General features: G+C 53.0%; 2 protein-coding genes across 7 annotated transcripts in view; one reads left to right on the top strand and one right to left on the bottom strand.

Moving 5' to 3' along the window:
• Positions 1–532: 532 nt before the first annotated feature.
• PNOC (prepronociceptin) overlaps positions 533–27,023 on the top strand; it is a 116,569-nt gene continuing 90,078 nt past the window's right edge. The window contains exons 1-4 of one of the 4 annotated variants that reach the window (XM_057427597.1): positions 533–658; positions 4,424–4,560; positions 7,970–8,396; positions 9,608–10,483. In XM_057427597.1, the coding sequence (XP_057283580.1) occupies positions 4,441–4,560; positions 7,970–8,396; positions 9,608–9,657 (597 nt within the window). In that variant the 5' untranslated portion in view covers positions 533–658; positions 4,424–4,440 and the 3' untranslated portion in view covers positions 9,658–10,483. Of the gene's footprint in view, positions 659–4,204; positions 4,561–7,969; positions 8,614–9,607; positions 10,484–27,023 lie in introns of those variants that run through there. The other 3 variants (XM_057427598.1, XM_057427599.1, XR_008974702.1) reach the window with 3 other exon arrangements.
• ZNF395 (zinc finger protein 395) lies at positions 14,415–26,458 on the bottom strand. Of its 3 annotated transcripts, none has more exons than XM_057427592.1 (10): positions 26,339–26,458; positions 21,125–21,383; positions 19,014–19,243; positions 18,525–18,637; positions 17,569–17,804; positions 17,349–17,449; positions 16,091–16,355; positions 15,224–15,316; positions 14,904–15,007; positions 14,415–14,717 (listed from the first exon to the last, which is right to left on the bottom strand). In XM_057427592.1, exons 2-10 carry the CDS (start codon positions 21,371–21,373, stop codon positions 14,606–14,608), a joined length of 1,503 nt encoding a protein of 500 aa, XP_057283575.1. In that variant the 5' UTR covers positions 21,374–21,383; positions 26,339–26,458; the 3' UTR covers positions 14,415–14,605. The 3 variants fall into 3 exon arrangements, with proteins under 3 accessions (XP_057283575.1, XP_057283573.1, XP_057283574.1); XM_057427590.1 differs by lacking the exon at positions 26,339–26,458 and adding an exon at positions 25,951–26,186; XM_057427591.1 differs by lacking the exon at positions 26,339–26,458 and adding an exon at positions 25,627–25,768.

Below are 27,023 nucleotides of genomic sequence, written 5' to 3'. Positions count from 1 at the left end.
CACTGAGCCTGAAATCAATTATTCCCACCCGCACGCTTGCCATCGATGCATACGAAGTGCTCGGTAGCCGCACGCTGTTGCCGCAGCTGTGGCAGAGCGGGTTGGTAACAGGGTTGGAGACCCCTTCTCTTTGCCTCTTTCTGGGGCCTTAGGGGGAGAAAAGACCCCCATAGGAAGGGCTGAGCAGTGATTTTGGGGGTGTTTTGGGGGCTTACCCAGCTGCTGGTGCCTTCAGATACTTGTAACCCTCCAGGTCTGGACCAGGGCACACTGGGGCCACTGAGCTGCATCAGCTTTACACCCCCTCAGCCTCCATCCTGACCCCACCATCCCTGGGCTGCTCAGACACACCACACCTTTGGATAAGCACAAGGCCAGCATCCATCACCTCCTTCGAGGCTGCCCCCAGATTTGGGGAGGAGGAGGAGGAGGAAGAGGTGAAGGCTGCAGGAGGAGGGGAAGGATGCACATCCCTGGTCCCCAGCTGCCGGCTGGCGCATCCCTCCGCTGGCAGCCCCCGGGGGTGGGCTCAGCGACGCACGTGTTCGGGGAGGGAGGTGTGGGGATGCGTGTATACACTGTCTATATATACCACCGTGGCACAGGCACCGGAGAAGTCACAGATCAGAGGAGCCGGCAGCCGACAGCACACCCGCAGGTAGGAAATCTGCTTTTATTTTCCATCCTGGGGGGACTTGGCTGGGAATTTTTTTGTTTGAGAATGGTTTGTCCAGCTCCAATTCACCCGGAGATATTCCTCTCCTTGCTAAGGGTTAAATGAAATATCTTCCCAGAGGGAGAAATCCATCTCCTCTATCCCACAAGAGGAAAAGTTTCAGCTTTGCCATCCAGCCCCAAAATCAACCAGAGTGGAGCCGGAGGGATGCAACAAGAGTCAGCACAGGCCACCTGCCCAAAGCCAGGGGGAAGCCCACGGGGTGATGGTGGGTTCCTCTGGAATGAGTAGAATTTTTAGGGGATTTTTTGGGGAGCTGCCGTACCACGACTTTCCCCATTCAGTATTTCTGCCCCTTTCTTTCCTAGCCAGGACTTCACTGGGGCCACCACAGGATGCTCCGGGAGATGCCTGGCTTGCGAGCAATCCCTTTTTTCCTCTTGAAAAAGCACAAAAAGGAGGAAAATGGTTTATTTGTTGCTTTGATTTTTTTTAATCTCCCTCAGAAAAGCAGGAATGAATGGCTGAGACATGGGGACGCAGGGAGTAATGTTCTTACTGAGCTTTTTTACCTCTAAACAGCCTTTCTCAGCCTCTTGAGCCCACATCTGTGTTTATAGTCACGCCGCGGTGTCTAATTTTGGCCAATTATGGCCAATTACCTGATTGAGGGGGTTCAAAAAAAGAAAATGCTTCTTTTTCTGGCAAGCGCTGGGCATCTGCAGCCAACCCTGCCCCCAGCCTCAAACCTCACCGATTCTCCCTAAAAATCCCCCAAAAGCTGCTTGCACAAAGCCGAGCGGCATCGCCAGGGTTTGGGGGAGCTGGGGAAGTATTTTAGCCAGTGCCAGTGGGGGACACTGTTGGACAGTATTGCGCTTTTTCGGCTGGAAAAAGCTTTGACTCCTTCAATGCTGGCTCCCAGCGGGGCTGGATCCTGCCCCATCGCATCTTTCTTGCCCTCTGGATCAGGCCTGGGCTTTGGGCAGTGTGGGAATTAGCAAGAAAAACATGAATTTGGGCTGGTTTGCTCCAGGTGTGGGAAGCGAGGAGCTCCTAAATGTGCTCCTCATGTGTCGGGACTAATCCTGACCTGGAAAAGCGAGAGCTTCGCTACATTTAAACCCTTGCAAAGGTGTTTGGGGAAGGATGTCGATCCTACTGCTGGGATAATCCCTTCTGTTAGTATCTCCCATAGGAAAAGGGGCTGCAGAATGCCAAGACAGAGGCAGGGAGTAGCTCCCCAGCACTGCCCGCAAGCTCCTACCCCAAATCACATCAAATCAAGCGAATAAAACCCATCTCAGCAAACACCTGCTTCCCCTCCACCTCTTCTCCTCTGGTTATTCACATCCCACATCTTTCCCGCTGCCCCCCAAATCAGCCCTTTCATATGGCTGCATCTCCCACATCATCCCACCCAGAGCAATAAATAAAAGCCTCTTGTCCTTACAGATAACCAGACCTTGCCATTATCTGAACTGCAGGCTGGATTTCTAAATAAACCCTCTTTCTTTCCCCCAAAAATATTAATGAGGGTCATTCCACTGGATTGAGAACTCTGGAGGATGCACCCTCTGGGAAGCCTGGAGCAGTGGGGGGGTCCCAAAGCTGTTTTGTGAGATGAAGTGGCTATAACCTGGCAACCCCTCCCAGGATGGATAGGTTTAGTTTTCAGGGAGGAAGAGGAAGGTTTGCGTCCAGGAGCAGCCCCAGTGTCCAAGGAGCCACGGAGGTGGCTGTGGTATGACACCGGGGCTGTCACAGCCTTTGCCAGGGTTGATGGCATCCCAAGACATGAAAGCAGTGGGACTGGTTGGTGAATCCCTTAAGAAATAAGGCCCAGGTTTGGTTTCCCCCCCAAAAAAAAAGATGGAGCAAAATACAAAGAAATGGAAAAACTGTGGGGAAATGAGAAATAAATGGGGGGAAATGATGAAAAAAGGGGGGGGGGGGGGGGGGGAAGGGGGAAAAATTTTAAAAAATAAAAAAGGGGGAAGAATGGGGAAAAAAAGAAAAAAAAAAGGCATCTTTTTTTTCACATGGATCTGTGAATGTGAAACTCAGGAAGGGCTTCGAGCCGTCACCACCCCATTACCTGCAACCCCCCTCACCCCAAACACCCAAGGGCAGAAGCAAGAAAAAAACCCCACCACACTTGGTCCTTCCCTTTTAACAGGCTGATTTAATCTGGGGACACACACACACCAATGCACAAAAGGGGGGGGTGTTTCCCTCTTTCCCACCGCTGGCCCGGCCGGTGATGCTGGCAGGGTACCGCATCCTGCCCGCCCGATAGCATCTTTCAATTAACGGGGAAGAAAAGCCGAGCTGTAATCTCAGAGCCTCCTCCGCAGCCAGATGTGACCTGCTTAGCCCAGGACATTGGACTTGATGTCTCATGGGACATGGGAACAGGGCTGGGGGGTGGGTTGCAGCCCCCTCCCTGGCTCTGCCAAACCCGATTTTGGAGCTGAGTGATTTGGGGGGGGGGGGGGAGCTTGCCCTCTCCTGGGAGCTCTCTGCCACACCTCTGACTCACACTGCCAGCCAGTTTTAATGAGACTGAATGAAGATTAAGCCTCAATCCCTGCTCTTATCAGCTTCCCCTTGTACTGTCCAGCAAATGACAACTGGGAGCTGCCAGGCTCTGTGTCACTGCCTGGATGGCAGGGACCAAAGGTGACTGCAATGCTGGTTGGGGACCCCACCAGGTGCTCTGCCTCCACTGCAGAGTGGGGTTGCCCTCCCCACCTCGGTAGAGTGGGAAATAAATGGGGATCCCCAGGTGCTAAAGTCCCCCAAGAAAGTAGCCTGAAATGGTGCTGGAGCAGCACACAGGTTGCAAAGCCACCATCACTGAGGTCTTCCTCACCTCTGAGCATCCCAGTATGGGGGTTTCTGGGTGCTGCTGCTCCAGTGCTGGGACTTCAGTGCCACCAAGGGTAGCACCAACCTTCACATCCCTATTCTGCTCCTCTTCATCACCTCCATCTCCTGCCCTTGCTGGCTTACAAACCTTAAAAACCAGAACCAGGACCTGCTCCCAAGGACCGTGGGGGTGTAGGATCCCTTTCCCTGGAGGCATGAGGGCGAGGAGCGGGGCAGGAGGACCAACCTTTCTGCTTGCAGATGGCCATGAGAATGCATCAGGCTAAATCTCCAGGAAGTGGGAGGGAAGCACACAACCTCGGTCATGTCTCTTAGTCGCTGCCTGTCACCAATGCTGGCAAAGCCAGGCAGGACACATGTGGGTTCTTTGGGACCTGGCTTTGCTGCTCCACGCTGTGTGGGCTCAGACTCAAGCAATCCCTGCCAGCAGCAATGGCTGAACCCTCCAGAGATAGGTGTGGCACCGCCACAGAAACAACCCAGAGGGGAAACCGGAGCGGGGCATCCTCACCCAGCTCCAGTGATGCTCAGATAAGGAGCGCCCTGCTCAGGGGACAGCCAGGGACGTGCTGCCCCAACACGTCCACCTGCTAAAATAAGCCCCGTCCGGGACACGTGCCATGAGACAGGCTGGAAGAAATTAAGCTGGGACACACGGGATCTGTTTTTGAGAATGAGGAGGCACCGGGGCTCCTTTCCTGAAAGTGTAATTCTGTCAGGGAGACCGGGAACACGCGTGCCTGGGCTGGGGTGAGGGAGGACGGGCTGAGAACGGGCACTTCTCGGTGCAGGTGCAGGGCTCGGTGGTGCCGGTGCTGTCCTGGCTTCACGGGTTTTCCCTCTCCCGCGCCGCAGCCGCTGCCGGTGCCGCCATGAGGGCTGTGCTCTGGGACCTGCTGCTGCTCTGCCTCTTCGCCCGGGCCCGGGGCGACTGCCGGGGGGACTGCCTGCACTGCGACCGCCACCTCTACCGGGACAGCTTCGACGTCCTCGTAAGTGCCTCTGCCTGCTGGCTTGTCCCCTGCCATGGGCAGCACCGGGGGGGTAGCACCTCCTGTACCCCACTACACTGGGTGGGCACCTTCCTCTCTGTGCTGGGTTGGGGTTTGGTGTCTGGGGAGGATTTTGGCTGCTGGTTGATACCAAACCTCAAGGGAAAGGTGCCACGTGCCATCACTGCCCCTCCTCCTTGGGCACCCCCCAGGGATACCGTCCAGAAAGATGCAGACTCCAAATCAGCTTCTGGAAGTGATGGGGACAAGGCTGCAATGGCCCAAGGAGAGTCCTAAGAGGCTCCCCAAGACCCTGAACATTCCTAACCTTCTTGCCCAATGGCTTGCAGCATCGCTGTCCCTACCTATGCCAACCCCAGACTGCTGCCAATGCCCACCCCATCCTCCAAGAAGCCACCCAAATCTCCCTCTGAGCCCCATCAGGATGGGACCAGCTTTGCAGATGGCTGGTGAACCACAGTGTTTAGGGGGGCTGGGCATCAAGCACCCTGCAGACCCTCTCACCGTCTTGATTTGCCTCCAACATCAGATGGAAAGAGCCACTAAAGAGCATTTTTGTTTTTTTCTTTCAGCCCCTAATCCTTTCTTTTCTCCTCTGCTGAGCCGTGGCTGTGCCCTGCCCAGCAGCATTTCTTTCCCTCCTGCTCCCCCTCCACTCCTGAGGGATCATCCATCGCTTCCTCCCTGCCTGCTCACCAATTTATAAGCAATGATAAACCATAGCAGGTTGAGACATCCACCTGAAAGGAGCCAGCAGCTCAGGAAGCCCCCAGGGCTGGGAAATATCCCTGCAAAAACATGAGGTACCGGAGAGTTCCAGGGCTCTGTGGAGATTCTGGAGCCACTTCAATGCCACCCCCTTGCAGGCAAATCCTGCTTTCCCATGTCATTGCCACCACGTTCTGGAGGGCAATTGCTCTGGTTTTGCCCCAGCATGTTGTTTTGCAGTCTGAAGGTACCAGTGTCTCTGCAGCCCCTGCCTTCCTGCCTGGGCCTGCTTCTGGAGCTGCATTTTTCTCTATTTTCCCTGGCCAGCAAGATGGAGAAGAGATGGGATGGTTGCTGGCTCATGGGTCAGTACAAGGTTGTATCTCAAAGGGACTGGTTTGTACCAAGAGCAGAGGAACCTGGGTTTTTTCGAGGCTCAGTCTGAGCTGGAAGAAGCATCGTGGTGAGATTTGATGCAATTGACCACCAGTTCCATAGCCACTTCCAAAGAAGTCCCACCAGTGGTGTGGATGATCCATACTTCAGGGGTAGAAATAGGAGATCCCCCTGAAGTTACAGGCATGTCTGCACCAGCATCGCAGCTGCCTGGGCAGGACAGGGACAGCTGGTGGAGCTGGTCTTCAATATATGGATGAATCACCTATGTTCTGGTACCCTAGAGTCATCTAGGATGGTGTAAACTCCTGGTGGCACCAATAATGCCAACTGAAGATTGGAAGGAGCATCCCAAGGTAGTTTGAACCCTGGACATGGAGAAGCATTGGCTAGTGTCTGCTGAAGATTCCCAAAACTCTGTGGGATGGCCTGGTGGCAGAAGCCATTTCCATGTGAATTAAGACCACAACACAATGGTCAAAGACCCTGGAATGTTTACAGTGCTGCTTTTTGGATGGATAATAGGACACCTGGTGTAATTCTTCTTGAAGCCTATCCACTGGTGCTCATCAGAGCTGTTACCCAAGTGTGATCCATCAACCTTTCATCTCCAACGTGGGCCACTGCCAGGACACTGTTCATCAGCTCTAGATGCTGACATAGCCTTGGAAATCCCAGGACAGGATCTTGGCTCAGCACAGGATACACTTGATGTGTCGACATGGACCCTTATCACCACCTCACTGCTTGTCTGAAGAGCCTGGCTGCCCTTTGGGGTGGAAATAGCCAATTGCTACATGCTTGAATTGCAGCCCTGAGACACCACATCGGGACTTGTAGCACTTCCTGCTTGCCAAAGCTAATGAACCCATGGTGAGGAGAGTTTGCAAAAGTTCTGATCTCGGATATGGCCTGTAGCAATAAGACACACTGATGTGCTTCAGCACGGGCTCCTCCAGTTCATGTTAAGCCCACCATGAAGCTAATACTGGGATGGAGACACTCCAGCACAAGGGAAGACAACCCTTTCCTTCTGGGCACTCCAGCTCTGGTTTCTTTGGGTATTTTTTGGTTTGGTTCTTCTACATTCTTCTCCTGGATGGTTTCCCCTGGGTGCTGAGATTAGTGGTACCAGCCCACCTGGGGCTATTACCCCACAGCAGTATTGGGTCTGTGGCCTGCATTGGTACGTGAGGCCTCTTAGAAAGGGATAAGGCACAAACATGGAAGAAGCCAAAGGGCATCCTTTCGTTAAGGCTTGATGACTTTTGAAGGGATGTGGTGATTGGGGTGGGTTTCTGAGGGCTGGGAGAAGGCAGATGTCACATGTCTTTGAGGAAGGTGTGAAAGAGGATTCAGGAGCTATGGGCTGGTCCCCACCTCAGCCCTTAGGGAGGTGGTGGAGCACATCATCCTGCAACACATTTCTGAACATATGAAAGACAAGGAGGTCGCCAGTTATAGCCAGCAAGGATTTATGAAGGGGAAGTAGTGCTTGACCAAGCTGACAGCTTTCTGCGGTGCGACAAAGCTTGTCTTGGCTTTCATCAGACTTTGACATTGTCTCCCATGACAACCTTATAGACAAGCTGCTGAAGCACAGGATAAACAGGCAGTGAGGCGGACTGAAACCTGGAGGACCTTGACATCTTCGTTAATGACTGGGATGATGTGGCAGATGCACCCTCAGCAAGTACCAGATGATGCAGAGCTAGGAGGTGCAGACTGTAGACTACAGGGTCGTGCTGCCATCCAGAGGCACCTTGCCAGGCTGAAGAAATGGGCTAATAAGAACCTCATGAAATTCAACAAGGAGAAGAGCAAAGTCTTACCCCTGGGGAAGAACAACCCATGGGCAATGCTAGAGGTCCCTTCCCACCTCTGCCATCCCATCGCTGGGTGATTTTCTGGCCTTGTGCCCAGCTAAAGGTCCAGCAGTGTGGAGCATGGGGTGGTGGAATGGGATCATGGATGTCAACTGGGAAGTACGGAGCATATCCAGCAAGGACTGGAGCATCTGGAGAGGAATGGTGAACAGCTGCCATGGCTCTCCAGCGTCTCCACCACCACTGGGAGCCCAGGAACAGGATTTAGGAAGGGGCACCTCACTGAATGAGGCCAAGCAAGGGCTGATGAGCTGCTGCCACCTTTCCATGCGTGTCTTCCAATGCATTGCATCACTGGACAGGCTGGAGGTGGGGGGATGCCAGAACACCTGGTATTACTGTTCACCACCCCATGTACCAAACCCCGTCTGATGCCTATCCCTGTGTTTCCCATGCAGGTCTGCATCCTGGAGTGTGAAGGTGAAGCTGTGCCACGGGCCACTTGGGAGCTGTGTGCCGCTGCTGCTGGCCGACCCGCCCCACGGCCCCGCGACCTCCAGGACGCTGGCGATCCCTGGCATGACGCGGTGGCAGCTGTGCCGGTGAGCCCGCTGCAGGTAAGCGAGCTGCTGCGGCGACGGGAGGCCGAAGATGAAGGTGTCGAAGAGGAGCCGGGAGCCTTCCTGCAGCCACCCGAGGACATTTCCCGACGACTCGGCAGTTTCCCACGTGGGACACGTGGCTCGTGGCCAGCACCGATGGCCAGGGGGGTGCAGAAGCGGTACGGGGGCTTCATCGGGGTCCGCAAGTCGGCAAGGAAGTGGAACAACCAGAAGAGGTTTAGCGAGTTCCTGAAGCAGTACCTCGGCATGTCACCCCGCTCCAGTGAGTACGACATTGCCGGCGGCATCAGCGAGCACAACGAGATCTAATGGAGACCCGCGCTGCCCGGCTAGGTCCGCCATGGCCAAAAAAGTCAACCCTCTACCCCTCTCCTCCTCATGTCCATGGGTGCAAATTAAAAAGGGAGCCAAACAAATTAATTTGAAATGGCAAATTAGAGACCAGGGATGCTGAGGGCGGCCGTCGGCATCTGGAGGGTGTGCGGGGAAAGGCCCTTTCCTGTCAGCTTCCCCCTGCCGGGGAGGATGGGCACAAAGGTGTTGTCCTCCACACCAAGTAGATTGAAGGGTGTTTCAGCACCCCCCCTCCAAAGCATGTACAAATCCCTTAAAATGAATTCAGATTTATTGTAATTGAAAAATTAAAATAAAATTTAAAAATGAAAAATTAAAAGAACTTTCAAAAATTGAAAACTAATCTGAATTTTTACAGTGTGAATAAATAATTTTTTAAAGAAGAAAGTGAAATTGCTTTTTTAAAATGGAAAAATAAAAAATTAAAATAAATTTCAAAAAATGAAAAATTAAAACAGTCGACAAAGTTAAATTAGAAAATAAAAAAGAAAAGAAATATTTAAAAATAAAAAATAAACTAAATTTTAGAAACTTGGAAAATTAAACTGCATCTGAAAAAATGAAAATACAAATTTTATATTTTTAAAAATTATTTAAATGGTTTAAATGAAAATAAGAAATTAAAATAAATATAAAGTAAAATAATAAATTAATATAATTTAAAATAAAGTGGAACATCTTCCATTTAGATATTAAATGATCCTCCCCAAACACTCCAGCTCCATGCTCCCAAACTGAGCAGTGGGTTGAGCCCTTGCCCCTTGGAGCAGCATGTTCCCTCCACCCCTCTTGGGGTGCTCACAGCCCCCTGCCACTCCAGCTGCCAAGACCCATTCCCTTCCCTATCTCCCCAAATTGTAAATTTGGGAGAATTTTAGTTTTTTCCCCTTTTTTGTTTCTTTTTTCCTTTTTTCCCCTCCCCTGGGTGGCATCTCCCAAAATTAGGGGATGTACCCCTGACCCCACAGCCCCTGGGGAGCCCGTGCTCCCTCCATGAGGCTCAGCTCCTTTTTTCTTTTTTCTTTTATTATTTTTCCTTTTTTTTGTTGTTGTTTTTTTATTTTTTTTTCCCCCTTTTTTTTCCCCTTTCCTTTCTCTATTTTTTTTTATTTTTTATAGCGTTCCGGCACCGCATCCCAGCACCTTCCGCCAGGCACAGGCAAAACTAACCCTGCTCCTGTCCACCCCAGCAGCCTCCATCCTCCCTCTGACGGACCCCAAAGCGCTTCAGACTCGCATGCGGGCAGAAAAAATCACTTTGCTCTTCACTCACTAAAGCCAGATTTAAGCCGGAACCTGACGAATTTCGGCCTCCACCGGTGACGGGAGTGAGATGCCATGGGGAGGGCGGGAGAAGAGCACGGGGGAGCGGGTGGGAATTTGAGCAAAATAAGGAAAAAAGGTGAATTTTGAAAAAAAAAACAAACAATCGGATTTTGGGTTGTTTTCTTTTTGCGTTGGCCACTGTCAAAAAGCCACCCTGGATCCAGTGAAAATCACCCCATCTCACACTCCTGGTGCCTTCCCAGCAGTAGTTGGCATTCCCTAGTTGGGGCTTACTGCTTTCCACAGGGTTTCAACTTTTCGGATGGGGGATGCCAAGGGGTCACGTCCCATTGGGCTCCACGCTCGCACATCCAACCTGATGGCTACCACAGCAGTGACCAGCTCCAAACCCTGCACCCAGAAAACACCTGTCAAAGTCTGATTATTTTCATTTTTCCCCATTTTTTTTATTTCCCCCCATTTTTAAAGGTGTTTTCCTTGCTTTTTAAAGCCTCTGGGGTTGACTTCTTTGCTCAGCACCACCAACCGTGCGCGTGCCTTCCTCATGTCTCCCCCTTGGCATGCATCATGTCCCAGTCCCCGTGCCAGGATGCGGTTTTTCCGTGTCGCTCCTAGGAGAATCATCAGAGCCAATCGGTTCTCCTGCCTAATTTGCCCCCCCCCCAAAACCAAAATAAGACAATAAAAGCATATCCTGGGAATGACTTCGCTCAGGTCTCACCCACAGCGCTGCCCTTCACTGTTTGTACGAAACAAATAGAATATAATAATCCCTATGGAAAAGAAAAAAAAAATCCTAAGATCTTGTTCTTTTTAATTGTTTCATACAAAGATTTCTCCATTAAACTTGTACATAGCAAAAGGATTAATAAATCAGTTTACTGTTTCTACGATACTATTGCGACTGGCGACCATCAATGCCTGGGGAGCAGGTCCATGCTGTGCCCCCCTCTCTGCCAGACATGGGAGATGCTGGATCATCCTGCTCCGCTGTGGAATAATTTGGTTTTAGGGGGGAAAAAAAAGGGAGATTTTGGTACATTTGTGGTATTTGCAAAGCAGGATGGTGGAATCGGCACTTGGGAAAGTGGTGGTGTCACACACATGCCCCTTAACCAAAAATGGGATGGACTGGGGAGTTATTGGGGGGAAAAAAGGGATTTTAGGGTTTTAGAGAAAGAAAAGGAATTCCTATCTGGGTCCATCCCACCCACAACCCTTTTCCATAGGGATAATGAAGGCACCTGCACCCCCAGCCCAACTGGAAATCAGGGGGGTTCTGCTCTCAGAAGCCCCCAGATTTGGGGAGAGGAGTGACATCGCCACAGCCCATAGTCCCTTCCTCTCTCCACTTTATTTCCCCTTTTCCCATTCCTCTTTCACCTCCACATGCATTAAAAAAAGACAATAAAATCAAGTTATCAAGGGGGTTTTGTGCTAAAAAGCAACTTCTCAACACCGGAAGGCCCGAGACTCTGCTGAGCCCATCCTGCACATAACCCACATGGGTCTAAGCCCGTATCAGGTTCAAAATTGCTGGATTTAGGGTATTTAGGGGAAAAAAGCACAGCAAAAGAAGGATGCGCAGCACCTGCTGCCTCGGAGAACGGGCAGACACTGCTATCTAGTGGTGCCAGGAAGGCCTGTGCCAAGACGATTCTCAGGCTGAGGCTGAGCAGCCGCAGAAAGTGCTGCTACTGCTGCACTGGGGGACACGGGAGCACCCACTGACACTGGGACTGCAAGGACAAGGCAGAGCCAACGAGGCATCAGGCAACTTTTCTTTTTATTTCTTATAAAATATATTTCATATTGCTGCTGTAAAAATTACATTTCACATTTTTATTTAACTTTTTTTTTTTCCCCTCTCTTTTGTGGGTTTTTTTGTTTTGTTTTGTTTTTTTACAATAAAAATAATACTCGGAAGACAGCTAAAAAAGCTTCAACATGACAGAAAATTCACTCGACCCAGCACTGTCCCTGCTTGGCCAGTGGCACGGCCACAAGGCCAAGTGTCCCCTGTGACAGGACCCTGCAGCCCCAACTGACGGCAGCAGTGACAAGGTGGTGTCACCCTGCACTGCATACACTCGCTTTGCCAATCAGGGTCCAGCTCAACCCCTCCAGCCGTGTATCCCAGCAGACAAGGGAGAGCAGCCTCTAATTAGTGCCCAATTAAGAGGTTCTTACGTACATACATATTCGCACTCTGGGAGACAGCCACAGGGATGAGGGAAAACTCTCCACACGGGATTTAGGTGCTGCGGTTGGGGCTGAAGAGGAGCTCTCTTGAGAACAGCGAGACTCAAGTGTTAGGAAGGAAAGTCCAACGGTTGGGAGGTGGCTGGAAGCAAGTTAAAAAATAAAAGGGAAGGGAAATAATAAGGGGGGAAAATATTTATAAAAATATATATCCAATGCCAACCATCCTGGTGGAAGCCTGCTGTCACTTCTGCAAAAATACGAGAAGGTTTTCCTGTTTTAAAGTGTAGAAATTCCAAAATACTCCCAAACCAGAAGGGAAAAAAATGAATACCAACCCACCCTGCATCAGTTTCTCCATTAAAAATAAAAACCCAACAGGAAAGCGCTGTGAACACTAGGGACAACCCTGCTCAGCTCTGTCCACACCGCAGCAGCCCTTGGAAAAGCAGCTGTACCTGCACCCCTGATAAAATGGCACCACGCTCCAATGCTCTGATGCCAGGTCAGCACCGCTGCTGGGCTGGAAGTGCTATGCAGCGGGAGGAGGCGGTGCTGCACCCCGATGGCTTGGTTTGACAGTTCCCAGAGTAACTGAGCTGGAACCAGTGAGACCTGAGCCATGCTTGGCCAATGTAGCCAGGGACCCGGCTCTGCCCCATCTCATGTGGGGCGGAAAGGGCATAAAGAGCAAGGAACAGAATCTCTGGCCCTGCCTACTCTCTCTGTGTTGCGGAGGCAAAGGTGGGCTGAGGAATGCACAAATCCACCCTTTTTTTTTTTTCTTCTGCTGCTTCAAGCCCGATTTTTAAAAATATCTGAAATATGGTAACACAGCAAGGTGCTGTGTGGACTTCCCAAAGCACCAGCTTGCTTCTTGAGAGCCACCGGCATCACCAAAACCCTGCATCACGACATCCCAGTGCCCTTCCTGAAAGGCTCGGCACCCATGCCGACGGAAGTGGGAATTGCTTTTTCTGACGCTTCACTCCTAATACTGCAGTCCAGCAAGGATGGGAGCCTGAACAAGCGGAGCCAAAACCACTTCTCTTCCTGGGATTTGAGCCAGAGTGTCCAGACACACCCAGGGATGGAACCCCGCAGGGTCACTCCCTGCCTGGGGAGTTTCCCTCTGGCTTTCCAGTGGCCATATTTTGCTTTGGCCAGCTGGATACCAGAGAGATCAGGCTGCAGGATGAGACACTGTTTACATGTACAGAAGTAGAAACGAACAACAAAAAATACCCAAACACATCGCCAAGCACCAGGAACACATATAAATGGATCTCAGCCCACTTCGCCTGCCCATCTGATCCCTTCAGCAGCAGGGCTCATGGTGATCTGGGAACAATACCAGACTCTCCCAGCCACCTGATTTCACTTCTATAAGTTGGGTTGTGGCACTGTCCTTCAAACCAACCCAAGCTCAAGCTGAGTGCAGGGACCACTCTCGCCTCGATGGCTGCAGGTTAGAGACTGTGATTATCAAAAACGCAGCAAAAAAGTAATACAAATCCAAACAGCTGCCGGCTCCAGCAAGGGGAGAAAACCAGTGACCGGGAATCTGGCTCCAGGGCCACATGCATCCCAGTCTGACACCACGCATGACGCCCTGCCAGTGCTGCTGGTGGAGCAGAGACAGCAGCAACAGTGACAAGAAAGCACCAGCAATTTCGATCAGGTAAATACAGATTTTAAAGGATGGAAGTCAGAAAACTGACTCCCCCCAGGCTCGATGGGATTTAAAAGCCAATATTGAAGTGTTTGGCCTTCCCAGTCCTCCCAGCTGCCTTTACTGGTGGAATCATTAATTTACAAAAGAGTAAAATTGCTCAACCTCGTTTTGAAACACATGGCCAGTACCACAACCTGGATTGTCACGGAGCTAAGCCGACTTACAAAGCCTAAAACGTAGGTTTTGCCTTAAAAAGTCTCAGAGTTTTCCTGGTTGAAGTGTTTTGGGTGCTTCCCTCCTCCCAAGAGATCTCCAAAAATGACAGTCAGTGAAACTGACTGGAGGTATGTGTAGGCTCAAACCACAGGTGTGATGTGACCCAAGCAAAGACCACATGCACGCAGGGAAAGAACCCTCCAACCCCTGTCCCGAGAACAGCTCCCGCCTGGCTTGCAGCAATCCAATGGCATTTTCTTTCTTAAAGCTAGAATCATTACAGACCCCTTCCCTTAAAGGGTACAAGAAATTTGCACTTCTATAGGTAGTAAAAGGACACAGAAAGCTGCCTCGATGCCTCACCCCAGCCATGCTGCGGCAGTTTGGGAAATTTTAGGGCTGATCTGGGAAATGCAGGAAGGTCTTTGGTCCCCAAATCACCTACAATCTCCCGTGAACCCTGAGGAACCAGCTTCCTTCCCTCCCAGCCCCAGCTTTTACTGTACAAAGGGAGATACTCTCCAGGTTTAAAAAAAAAGAAAAAAGTTGGAAAATGTTTTTTAAAAACAGAGCAAACCAGCAGATGTACAATATACACGAGGAGGAATTTACAGGCAGCTCTGGAGGTGTCTTCTGGGGTTGCAAGAGATACCTCCAAGGTCCCTGGTTGCAGCAGTGAGGGACTTCGGTGCTCCTGGATAGGAGCTGGGGAGGGACACGGCACCGTGGTGCTGTGCTCAGTCCAGGAAGCGCTGGCAGGCTTTTTTCCACCGGCAGGCTGTGCACCACTGGTCCCGGTGCTCGATGCCATAAACCTTACGGCACTTTTTGGCTTCACCACGGACTTTCCTGCAAAGGAGGGAAAACAAGAAATAACATTTATCAACTTGTTGCAGATACTTTCATGTATTGAAGGGGTAAGACTCTGGAACAGCAGCTGGGCATCGCTCCAGTACACCTCAGCAGAGCTGCAGGAGAGGACCCCTTTGCTGATGGGCTCCACCTCTGCTCCCCTCTGGCCAGAGGGACCCTCACCTGGTGCCGACAGACACCCTGGGCGGCGAGGCGACAATCAGGTGGGACTTGAGCATCGGTGTTGGTGGCTGGGGTTCACTGAAGCTGAGTGACCGGCTCCGCACCTGCAGGAAATTGGGTGTTAGAGGGCATGCAGAATGATGCAGCGCCCTTGCTGTGCAGTCCGAGTGCTGCAACAGGACAATGGGAGGTGTGTCCCTAGTCCCTGAATCTGCATGCTTTAAGTGGGAAGCGATAAAGCAGAGACAAGGTCCCTCTTCATCTCCTAGCCCAACGTTGCCCCCCCCAAAGGATGAAGGGGAAACACATGCAGGACTCACCGGTGACAGGGATGGGAGGGTTGAGGTGGCAGTGGCCCAGCTGATGCTGGTGAAGATGTGAGGGGACACTGGAATTTGGATCGAGGGCAATGCCTGTGAGGGAAAAGAGGGATCAGTATTTGCCTCAGGGCTCCCCCTTCCTGTGTGTGGCCCACAGGCATCCATCTCCCTGCAAAGACCAGCCTAGAGCACCCACAAACTGCAAGCCCTGGGGCGGGATGGAAATCCCCATGCAAGCCCTCCTCCAGTGCTAGATCCTGCTAACACAGGGGATGTCACATCCTTTCCCTGGGACAGGAATGGATACACCAGCAGCTTATGGATCTATATACCCTGTCCCTGCACTAGCTGGCAACTCCAGAAGAGCGTTCTGCTCTCAAGAAGCCCCTGCAATGAGGACCACTGTCTCAGGGTGCCCACAAGGCCACCACTCCAGGTGCTCAGATTTCCTATGCCTCCAAGCTTGTGCCCTCTGCAACAAGTGTGCAGCAGAGACGTTCAGGATCCAGCACGGCCACATTCCAGCCCCAGTTATCTGCCAGCAGAAGGGCGTGTTGCATACCAGCACGGGGTAACTGCAGGGGAGCAGAGGCCAGCAGCTTCACTCTGGCCTGGGAGCTGTGGCAGGAGCGTATAAACCACTCAACCAGGCGTTAATGAAGCTCTCTGCTCAAGGGCTGAAGGGCAGGCAGGCTCCAGATGCTGTTACACTGGCACCAAAGCCCCTCCAATGTGGAAGTGGCAATGTGGGAGTGGCAATGAAACATCCCTGCTGCAGCGGGGACTTGCAGCAAAACCAGGATCATGACCTGCCCTTTGCCAAGATTTCAGGAGATGACCCATCCCCAGGAGATGCCACCAGCTCACCTGGTAGGCGTGATCCGCCTGGATGTGCCAGAAGGAGCTAGGGGCAGACTGGCTTAGGGCACTGCTGGCCAGTGCGGGCTCCAGCACTGGCTGCTCCACCAGCAGCGCCTCTGGCTTTGCCAGGGCTTGCTGGATGATGATGGGGGCAGATGTGGATATGGGGCTGGTGGTGGCAGCCACCTCTGGTGCTGGCTCTTCCTTCACCTGCACTTCAGTGTAGTAGAAATCCTCCTCTTGCTTCCGCTGGTCAGAGTCTGCACTATCCCTGCCAGGAGGAAAGGGGAGCATCAGTGAAAAGGCAGCCCTCTTTCCATCAAGGTGAGTGGCCCCTGACTTCCTGGAGGGAGAGTGATCTTGCCTTCCCAGCCAGAGCAGCTCCACCCTCAGACTCCAGAATAACAGACAGCTGTGATCAGCAACAGCCAGTGCCTTTGCAGCTCACACTTCCAAGGAAGATCAATACCTTTTTCTGGTCCTTGAAAAAAAATGGCATATTGACCAGGCACCACTGAAAATCCCCTGCTCATTTCTAATCGAGCTCACTTAGCACAGCTGCAGATGAAGCCCTGAAGTCCTTTTGATTATTTTCCCAGCATGTTTGTCCAGCCGGCACTGGATGGCAGTCCAGTGCAGCCCTTCTATCCTGGCCTTTCCCAGACTGTTCATGTTTGCAAGGCAAGAGAGAAAAAACCCCACACTGGAGAATATGGACAAAAGCATGAGAAAACTGAGGCTGCGGTGCAAAGTGTCATAGGCCCACAGTAGGGGAGCACAGCAAAATGATCCCCACATCCTCACCATCTGTTATTTTGGGGGAATTCAGAGATCAGGACAAAGCAAAGCAAAATGCCAAAGAGGCAGCCATGACCATGCTGGTACATGGGTGTCTATGCCAGACACAATAGCCACAGGAGGCACAGCTTTCTGGCTCGCATCCCCTGCAAAACCCAGTGGTGCTGGTGCCTGTCTGCATCTGCCCAGGGTTCACAAGTGACCTGAACTCTGCCAGTAAAAAAATGCACATCCAAGCTGGGCAGTCCCAAAGCCCAGATGGGGCTCCCACACCTCCCCGAGAGCTCTGGGCTACCTAAAGGTGGGGACACATACAACAGTGGTTCTTGTAACATGGATGAGAACTGCCAAACTCAGTGCACAGAGGCCACTATCTCTGGCACTCGGGATATTTGCTGCAGGAATTACAAATTACACAGCAGCAGGACCTGTGGTCAGGGAGGGATTAAGAAGATCTTCACCCTACCCGAGATGCTGGGTCTTGACATGCCGCTTGATGCCGACGATGGAGCGCAGGACCTTGCCACAGCTTGGCCAGAGGCACTTGTACATCACCTTCACCGAGTTCTGGTGGAGAGATAGCCCATGTCACTCCCTGCCCAGTAGCAGCATCCTCTCTATACGGGATGCCGGCTCAGCTAGAGCCGCCCCACTTGTGCTGGGACCCCCTGCCACAGCAGCAATACCTTTCTCTTGCGTGGAGCGGGTTCATCAAGGAGAAAGGGGTCAGAATCGGTCTCAAAGCCATCATCCACCTGGGGAGAGCTCAGGCCCTCACTGGAGTACTTGGGGCTGCCAGCGGGGTGGGGGGGTGAAGGCGTAGAGATGTCGCTGCCCGCACTCCAGTGCCCGCTGGTGGTGCTGCTGCCGCTGTCTGAGACATCACCACTCTCCTTCCATAGATCACACACTGCCCGTGAGGCTGCAGGGAGGGTACACATGTGCCACCATCAGCTCAGGGCCAACCAACAGCCCCCCAGGGCAGAGACCAGTCCTGAGCCTGGATCACTCACAGCAGCAGCTTGCCTAAAATGATTTATTTTGTTAAAAGCTGGCAAGGTGAAGCCTTTGCACTTTTGCTCAGTGCCAGCTCCCAGTTATTAGCCGTTTATCCCTTGCTTCCCCTCCCCATGCTCCTTGGCATCAGTGCAATTCCACGGGCACAGCCAGCACACAGCAAGCAGCCAGCACCAGGGCACGCACATTTCCCACGGCTCCAAGAAGCTATTTTTATCCTGCCGGCTGCATTTGACCCCTCGGGAATGAAACTGCAGCTAAAAAAAGGAGCACCCGAGCGGTGCTCCCCGGCATGGGACTCCTGCGCGGGGCTCCCAGATCCCTTGGGATGGCTGCGGAGAGCAGGGTTACCCACACCATGCTGCCAGAGGCATCACAGCTCACTCGGCCCCAACTGGTGCTGACACCTGTGGGCTCTGCCATGACCCTCGTGCTGCTCCCCAGCCACCTCCAGCCCAGAACCATCACAGTGCTGGCAACTCTTCAAAAACAGGAATAAAGAATGAATGCAGCCAGCAAGAGTCCCAGCACTGAGATCCAAATGGCTCAGCATGTTTCTCCACATCTCCTTTTCTTTCAGATATTTTTTTTTTATATATACGTATATTTTTAAAAGCATACTCACGGGGGATGCCGCTCTCGCCAGCGGGAGGGCTCTGCACCACGGGGCTGCAGGAGAGGCTTGTCAGCACCATGGCTGCCACCATCTCATCCATTTCCACAGCAGCATCAGCTTTCCTGCACCAAAAGGGGAGAGATGTCTCACATGCCAAGGAAAATGCAGAGAAACAGCCCAGGTATGACCCACCGGGCACCCGAAGGGCACCAAACTGCAGCTGCAGCACAGGTTCACTCCCACCGCCCCCCTCCATAGACTGACTCATTTTGAAGTCACTGGGAAGGATGTTTTCTTCCCATTTGGAGGAAAAAAAAAAATTAAAATCCCCTTAATCCTAAATTTAACCATGCTCTGGATAATCCCATGCTGGGAAGGCAGATATATCCTCAGCATCACCACTCGCTCTGTTGGCATAAAACCAAGTGTGAGCACTGCCAGAGCTGCCCAGAGCCCCTCTCCCACCTGAGCGAAATCCCACCAGCCAAAGGCACGAACCTCTTGGGCACATCGATGTTGCTGGACACAGATCTCTGCAGTGCATCAGCAGGGGTGGGACCACCAGCGGCAGGCAGGGTAGGGGGCTGGAGCATGGCCGGCCGCACGTCCTGTACCCTCCAGCATGCCTGCAAGCCCTGCTCTGGCAGCAGCACCTTCATCTTGTCACTCAGCGGGTTGTGCTGCTCCACAAGGCCAGCACACTCCTGCCCGTTGTAGGTGATGAGGACCTGAAAATGACATGAGAGGCAGTCTGTTGGTGCCACCCGTTGCCCTGCTGCTGCTGGCGGATGTCCTGCCACAGCACAAGCAAGCCTTTGCCTGCTGCAGAATTCCCCCTCTTCCTCCTTCTCCAGTATAAGGGGCCATGGAGGGCTTCAGGATGAAGCCAGAGCCTGTCATGAAGAACTTGGACTCTCACAGGAAACCAGAGGCCTGGCCAGGGTTCATCGCAACCCTACCACCAAGAGAGGTGCTCTTCCCAGACACAACCTCCCTGACTGGCTATCCCAAGTTGAGGGATTTCCTGAGCCAGTATCAACCACCTCTGAATGCTGTGACTCTGGGTGGACTTTTCTCCAATGAGTTTGTCTGCTTTGGCTTTGTTCTCACGCCATCCTACTGCAAGGAGTCCCACAATTATTACACACTCTGGCAACGTACGTAGATTAACAGGCATAGGGGGGCAGGGGAACAGAGGTTTCCTGGCTGAAGTGATCCTGAATGCATGCCTTGGCTCCTCCAGTCTCAACTCCTCAGGCAGAAGGACATGTGCAAACTTCACCTCATGCCCTTCTTCAGAGTCCCAAACTCCTCCTGTTGGGCAGTTTTCCACCACTACCACCCATGAACCTATTTCTGTTAGTGGAAATGTATCTGGTTGAAAGACACTACATGTGTCTCTGGCTATTTATAGGAATATCTCTTTATGGAAGTGCCATGGGTGTTGTACCAAGCATCGAACACGGGATGCACACACACCCCCATACCCTGACTGGGGAGCAGCACGTGAAGACTATCTCAGGTGGGATCTCCAGGATGAGCACCATGGTGGAAAAAGCTACCTGTGGTGAGACCAAGGTTACGATGATCAGTGCAGGGATCAAGACACAGAAGACCCTGACCTTGCTTTCTGAAAACGAGCAAAACTTCTCCACGAACGACACACAGCACAAGCAGCCAACATCCCTTTCAGCTTTACAACCACAGGCACAGGTACCCCATTACTATTTTTATGCTGTTCACAGCAGCAAAGCAAGCAAACAAAATCCTCCACAGTGGAGCACATAGGAGAGAACAACCCTCACTGTCCTGTGGTTAATGAACATGTGGCAGGAGGAGCCAGAAAACCAAACAGGGACCTTATTTACAATCCACTGCATGAGCTCTGCCCAGAAAATGTTTTACAGTTTTGCAGGTAGCAGCCAAGAAACAGGTTCTATGTCAGCAGCTCACAGCTATCCTTGAAAACTGTTGCTTGGCCAGTGATTAGCAGGAACTGCTCTGGTGGGATCAAAAATGAGTGCTGCTTCCTGTCCTAGGCAGCATCCTGGCCAAGGCACGGCCCTCAGGAGCCCATGGCACACCCAGTGTTAGGACCTAGCAGGACTACATGTTCTTTCTGGGTAAGCCATTGCACCTGAGTCTTACCTAACCTTCTTCACCACATGTTCCATACCATCAGCCCTCAACCCTGTAGCAGAAGGGGGCTCCTTGCCTGTTCCCTTCAGATGTAAACTTGGGTTATGGGGAGATAGGACACATTCATAGAAGATAAATCCCCTGGGAGTCACTGAATGTACAAAAACCATCTCCCTTTGCCTCAGACATTTGGAGAATGCTGGAGGGAACATCAGGTCTTCTCACCCTCTTCTCTGGAGACCCACTTTTGCCTAGGATTGGAGACATCTCTGGGAAGAGATGGGTTTGGCCCATACCAGCTCAAGCAGAGATCCACCAGGCATCCCCAGGGACATGAGCACCAACACCTATTAATGACTCTCAGTAATGGCAGATCCCCAATGCACTCTGCATCTGGAGAGCCCCAGGAATTCTCTCACCCACCAGAGCACATCCCACCAGCCAAGGACACTGACAGCCTCTGTACGTACTTGCTGTCCGGCACAGAGCTGCTGGCAGCTGGGGCTGGGAAGCCTGGGTGTTTGGCTGCTCTCCTCCGCTAACAGTGTACAGGATCCATCCTCTTGAGGTACTGCATAGGCAGATGCCCGGCCAAGGTCGGTCTGCAAGCCAGGGATCTGGGTGGCCACCAGCACCCCATCGGCCAAGGCACCAGGGGTGGAGACACGGGTGCCTAGGAGGGAGCGCTTCCCCAGACGCCTGGACAGCACACTCGCCATGTTGGACACCCTGCTGAAGAGAAAGACATAGGGATGTTACCTGTAGTGCAGCACCATGAAGTTCAACCATTATCTTCCCACAACTACCACCACCATCCCAGGAGCCAAGAAAGCAGCTCTCTGCTGCTCCAACATTTCCATGTGCCAAGACCCCTTGGGGACACAGGGACAGCAGCATGCCTGAACATCCCACCCCACACCCTCAGCTCTTGTCTTTATGGTCATTCCTAGATAACTCTGGAGAACAAAAAAAAAGGGATGAACCAGCTCCAAGGAAACCCCATGGACACAGTCAGGGCAGCCTCTTGAGCCAACACTGGCATGCGCTCCAGAGGCCATTGCAGCTATTCCCTTCCACCATGCTAAAACCCACTGTCGGTGCTCTTCAACCTTGACCTCTAGACGTGAGCCTGTGCCCAGCGCAGTCCTGCATCTCCCCTGCCCCAGAAGGGGACAAAAGCCCTCCGGCAGCAAAAGGCAGTGCCCCTTCTCAGCTGGCATCCCCATTTCCCCCTTTTCTGGAGCTCTTGTGCTTTTGCAAAAGGTTTCTCCACACTTGCAGCCCAGGATCAATCTGGCAACAAAACAGGAGCATCCTCCTGCCCTGCTTTGTTAGAAAAGGAACAATTTGGAGCATTTTCATCCTAAACTGTCTCTCTGTAATTCTGTAAACTACTTTTCCTCCCGTTTTTCCCCTGACATACATTTTCCTCCTCTTAGTGTACCTCTGCAGCAACCCTACAGAGTCTGGCTTATTTCTTTGTGTCTGTAGATTTTACTGCTGTTTTAGAAGAAAAAAGGGTTTACAGGTTTCCCTAAAAGTAAGGGACACTCAGACCTAGGGACAAATGTTTCATCCCGCTCTGACAAATCCAATGGCCCCAGCAGCATGCACTGTCCTCCTCTGTCCCATCCTCCTCCCAATGTCTCCTCCATTGCAACACCAAGGAGCACAGGAAGCGAGGATGCACACAGCAGTGAGGCCAAAGGGGATGGTGCCTGGGGATTGGGAGGAGGGAGAGGAGGCAAGATGCAGCCCTGCATCTTGGGGTGAACCATAAAAGCCACATGCTTTTGTACCACAACAAACCCACCACTTCTGTCACCCTCCCTGGGTTTGTGAATGAGCATCACCCAACCGGCCAGGGGCTGAGGGTGTCTGGAGAGTAACCTGGGACACTGGGAGTCCAAGTCTGAGGAGCTGCTACTTGTGCAAGAGGGAGGATTAACCCTAAGCTGCCAGGCACTTGTGCCCAGACCCTCTCCTCCTTGCACAGGGTCACTGTCACGAAGCAACAGCATTTTAACCGCAGATGCCACATTATTTTGTGTTTACACAGTGGGGTTTTCTGGTTTACGCAGCACTGTCTTGCATGCTAACTCGGATGAGAAAGGTTTCCTGACACGGGAAGGAGAACTCATTGCTCCTCTTCATCTCCAGCCATCCCAGGAAGGGTTACTTACTCCAAACCATGCCCCACTTCAAAGGACACTCAGGATTTTACAAGCAGTTGTATGAATAACTGTATGTTATTCAGCTCAGCTCTCTTTGTCCTCCCCCAAAATCCCACTGTCCCCAAGTTGAAAATTAACAGCTATTTAGGAGCCAAAAGAACAGAGCAGGGAAAGAGGGATAGGGTGTGAAAAGGATGGGAGGTGTGCTGTGGAGAGCACCTCATGCCAGGGCTGCCAGCCCACAGCACGGAGGGACTTCACCGCTGCCATATTCCTACCAGAACAAGATCTGAGGCCGCAGCAGCCAGCCAAGCAGGGCTGCTCCCTGGGCTTCCCTCTCATCTCGCCCTGCCTGAGAATATGCCAGATTTTGCAGCACATGGGCATCACTGGGGGATGCTCCTGGGACCACTCTGTCTGATAAGGTCTTTTTTTTTCCCCCACAGTACATGTCTTGTGATGAACACGGGTGACCTGGCCAAGCAGCTCTGTTCTCAGATCTACATGCCCATACAAGACTTTCCAATCCAAAAGGAGACCAAAAGGGCTGACAGGGTGACACGTCAGTTTGTCTCAAATCCCAGAGTGAAACTGCGGTAAAGCCCCTCCGTGGTCATTAACCACCAGCATACATTTTCTCCCACATCACCTAAAACCCTCGCTCTCAGGTATCCTAGGCACTGGGAACTGCCGCTCTGAGAGCTCAGGGCATCAATGCAGCAATGTCGGTGCCACCACTGCATGGAAGACGGTACCGAATCTCTGCTGCCTCCCCAACGGTCAGTGCACGCCAGTCTGAATGCAGCACTTGGCCAATGGCCAGATATAGGGGGGGCAACGCCAAAGGTGGGAAGCTGCTTCTCATTTCCTTCGTGGTTTTATTTTGCCTTCCCTTTCCTTCCTCCCCCAGTCCAAGGGGGGGAGTGGGAAGGAGGAGAGAGGCACGCTTGCAACGAGAGGGGAAGAAAACCCTCCCAAAAGCCACATCTGCTTTCAGCAGACCTTTGAATGCCGGACCCCATTTCGACGCACAGCCTGTAACTGAGAGTGACACGCTAACGAAAAAATCCTTCTCCCTCCCTACCCATGCCCCAAAACACAAAGCAAGAAGAGCGAGAACTGGGAGGGCATCAGCGGTGCAGGCGGAGACAGGAGGCCACGCTGCTGTGGCCGCCGCAAGCCCTCCCAGCTGTTAGCAATCACGCGCCACAGGGGTCAGAGCCGGCACAGATCCCAGATTATTTCTTGCTTCAATGCCGGGAGTATATTTTGGACGGCATTTTTCCAGCTCTTGCCGGGGGAAAACGTCAGCCCTTGTGCCTACTGGTGTTGCTGCCACCAGCACAGCAAAGCCTTGGTGGAGGTTTTGGGAAAGTGGGTGCCTCGTTTGGCAAATGAGGAATGTTTCATTTAGCAGGAAGGTCAGGGGGCCATGGCAAAGTGGGGAGGGTGCCCTGGCGTTCACCCCGCTTGCTGTTTGTCCAGAGTTTGCTGGGAGAAATGCGACTCGTGCACCCACAGTGCTGCACAAACCATGACCACCAGCACAAATCCCCTCTCCAAAGAATGTGCAGTTACAGCACACCCCATTTTTTTTTAGGTATAAGTGCTAGTAGGTTCCCTCAAACACAGCCTAACTTCTGCCGATCAGCAACCTGTACCACAAAGTCCACCCTGTAAGAGATCCCAAAAGCTGCAATAACCAATAATAAACCCCAGGTTTTCATCTTCTCTTGCAGCCTGTGGTTTCCAAAAAGCCACTTATCATCCCAAAACATCCCAAAGCCCTTTACAAACCTCACTCCGGCCCCACGCCTGTTGGCACTTGTGACAAGATATCCACACGGAGCGGTCTGTAAAGCTTGGGCCTTTATTAAAAATAAAAGTAACAAGATCTACTGACCCCGAGACAGAGCCAAACCCACCCAAGACCTAACCCTCACAGACACTAATACAAAACAGGCGCTTTCCCAGAGCTTCCTCCTAAACCCGCCTCACTGCTCACGGTTTGGGTTACGCCCGCGGACGTGTCACCGCGGGCTGCACCGTACCCCCTCCGGCAGCACCAGGAAAGCTGCCCGACCCTAACTCACGCCGGGGGATTCCAGAGGAAAACGCTTTCGGAGAACGCCCTCCTGCCTAAAAATGGTTTTTATGGTGCAGGCAGGAATGCCGGTGTAGGCAGAGCGACTTCCCCAGGCACTGGCGGGACGGTGTGTGCCGGCAGCGAGGGCAGCCAGGAAGGAAAGGGCGGGAGTTTGCAGCTTTTTGGGAGCTGTGCCGGCGGAGTGTGACTTGAAACCATCGCATGGGGACCGCGACGAGCGTGCAGGAGAAGACAGGGCATGCATGGCATGTGTGCGTGCCTGCGTGTACAGGGCCCGCGGCCGTGCGGGCTGGTAGGGCACGTGGGGAAGATGGCAAGGCCAGAGGCAGGGGAGGAGGAGGCGTGTGCCCGGGCCTGCCGCGGAGGGCGGCACCTGGCAGGGCACGTGTGCGCGGAGCGGGCTGCGGCGGGCGGGGGGCACGCACGGGGAAGAGCGGGGGGGGGCACACCGGGCAGGCCGGGGGGCGGGGCATGCACCGGGCCGGTGAGGGGGGAGGGGTACAAACACCGCGCATGGGGGGCACGCACCGGGCCGGCCCCCCGGACAGGGGGAGGCATGCACGGGACAAGGCTCGGAGGCGCGGCCGCACCGGCGGATAGCAGAGACCCGGCGCGGAGAGGGGGTGGCAAAGCCGGCTGCCCCCCTCGAAGGGGCACTGGGGGAGTGGGCCCGGCGCGGCTCGGCGCTTACCTCCGGCGCGGCTCCCGCCCTCCTCCCCCGCCGCAGCTTGTTTTGAAATCCGTGTCCCCGCCGCAGCTGGCTCACGTACGCGGCGGCCCCGGCCTGGAGCCCCGCCGGGCGGGGCGGGGAGGAGCCGGGGCCGGGGGAGGTGCGGCCGGGCCCCGGCCAGGCGGGAACAGCGGCTCCCGCGCGCGGGGTTTTTTTATTATTATTATTTGGCCTTTTTTCGCCTTTTTTTTTTCCCGGCAATATCGGGCGGGGTACAAGGAGGGTGAGGGAAGGGAGGTGTCCGGCCGTGCACAGGATACCCGGTACCACCACTCCGCTACTCACAGCGTCCGGAAAGCCCCGCTCCGCGCCTCGCCGCCGGCCGGGTTAAAGCTCCCGGGGCCGGGCTGTTGTAAACAACCTCCCCACATGCTCAGCCCCTTCCTGCGCATTGGCTCCGCGGCTCCCTTTAAATGCACGCCCCCGCCGCCCAGCCCCAGCCCGGCCCGAGGGATGCCGGCGCTACCCGCCAGTCGCAGGGGAAAGGCGGGCGACGGTGGGTGCATCCCCTGTCCCCTCCCGGCTTCTCTCCGGGCCGGCTCTCGGCTTGGTAGGTGAAGGCCCCACTGCCCCCCGGACTTCGCCGTTTACAGCAGCTCTGCGGCCGGGGCCTCGCGGTTTGCATTTAACGGGACCTACCGCTAATGTCCCTTTACTTAGGAAGGGACATTACCATGACCCCGACTCCAGTCCCCGGCACTGCGTGACCGCAGACAAACCTCGAAGGGTTTTTCTTCTGCCGGGACAGCTTCACTGATCTCACCAAGTCTGTTTAGCAGTAAGGGAGAATTAATACCGTCAGTGCTCCTTTTGGGGTTTTGGGTGCTGAATGCTCCTCCGCCCCTCTAAAGCCTCTACTTCTGCATTCCCCATGACAAAAATTCTCACTTTTGCTGCTTGTTCATTTATATCATATTATAAAATTAATGTACATAGGCAGCGGCTAACACACTTTTGGGCTTTACTTGGGAGCCCCCCCGCCAAATACCAATTCATACCTCCTGGGATAAAAAGCACTTCCCTGTGTCGAAGGGCTGCTCACAACCAGCCTGTTCACCTTTAAAACCTCAGTACAGGCAAGGCGATTTGTTTTAGTGCGTGTCAGCCAGCAGAGACAAATGCTGGGCCTATTGCCAGCTTCAAAAAGAAGTGTATTTTTACCACCAACTAATATTCAGAACGCAGCTGGGTTTTTACTACGGTTGTCCAACAAGGTAAATTGTATCATCCACTCGTTTCAAAAGTGAAATCTGTCTTGTCTGTATAAGGTCTCTAGTATTTCTAGCATTATTTTGTCCAGGATAAATAAGGCACCTTCTCCAAAGCAGCCAAACAGGAGCCAAGATAATCTATTTCCA

The sequence above is a fragment of the Pezoporus wallicus genome, unplaced genomic scaffold, assembly GCF_028554395.1.
Source record: "Pezoporus wallicus isolate ANWC-B61680 ecotype Strahan unplaced genomic scaffold, APGP_CSIRO_Pwel_v1 contig_6464, whole genome shotgun sequence".
Taxonomy (NCBI): domain Eukaryota; kingdom Metazoa; phylum Chordata; class Aves; order Psittaciformes; family Psittacidae; genus Pezoporus; species Pezoporus wallicus.
Note: the sequence above shows the minus strand (reverse complement) of the source record. Positions and strands in the feature narration are given on the sequence as shown.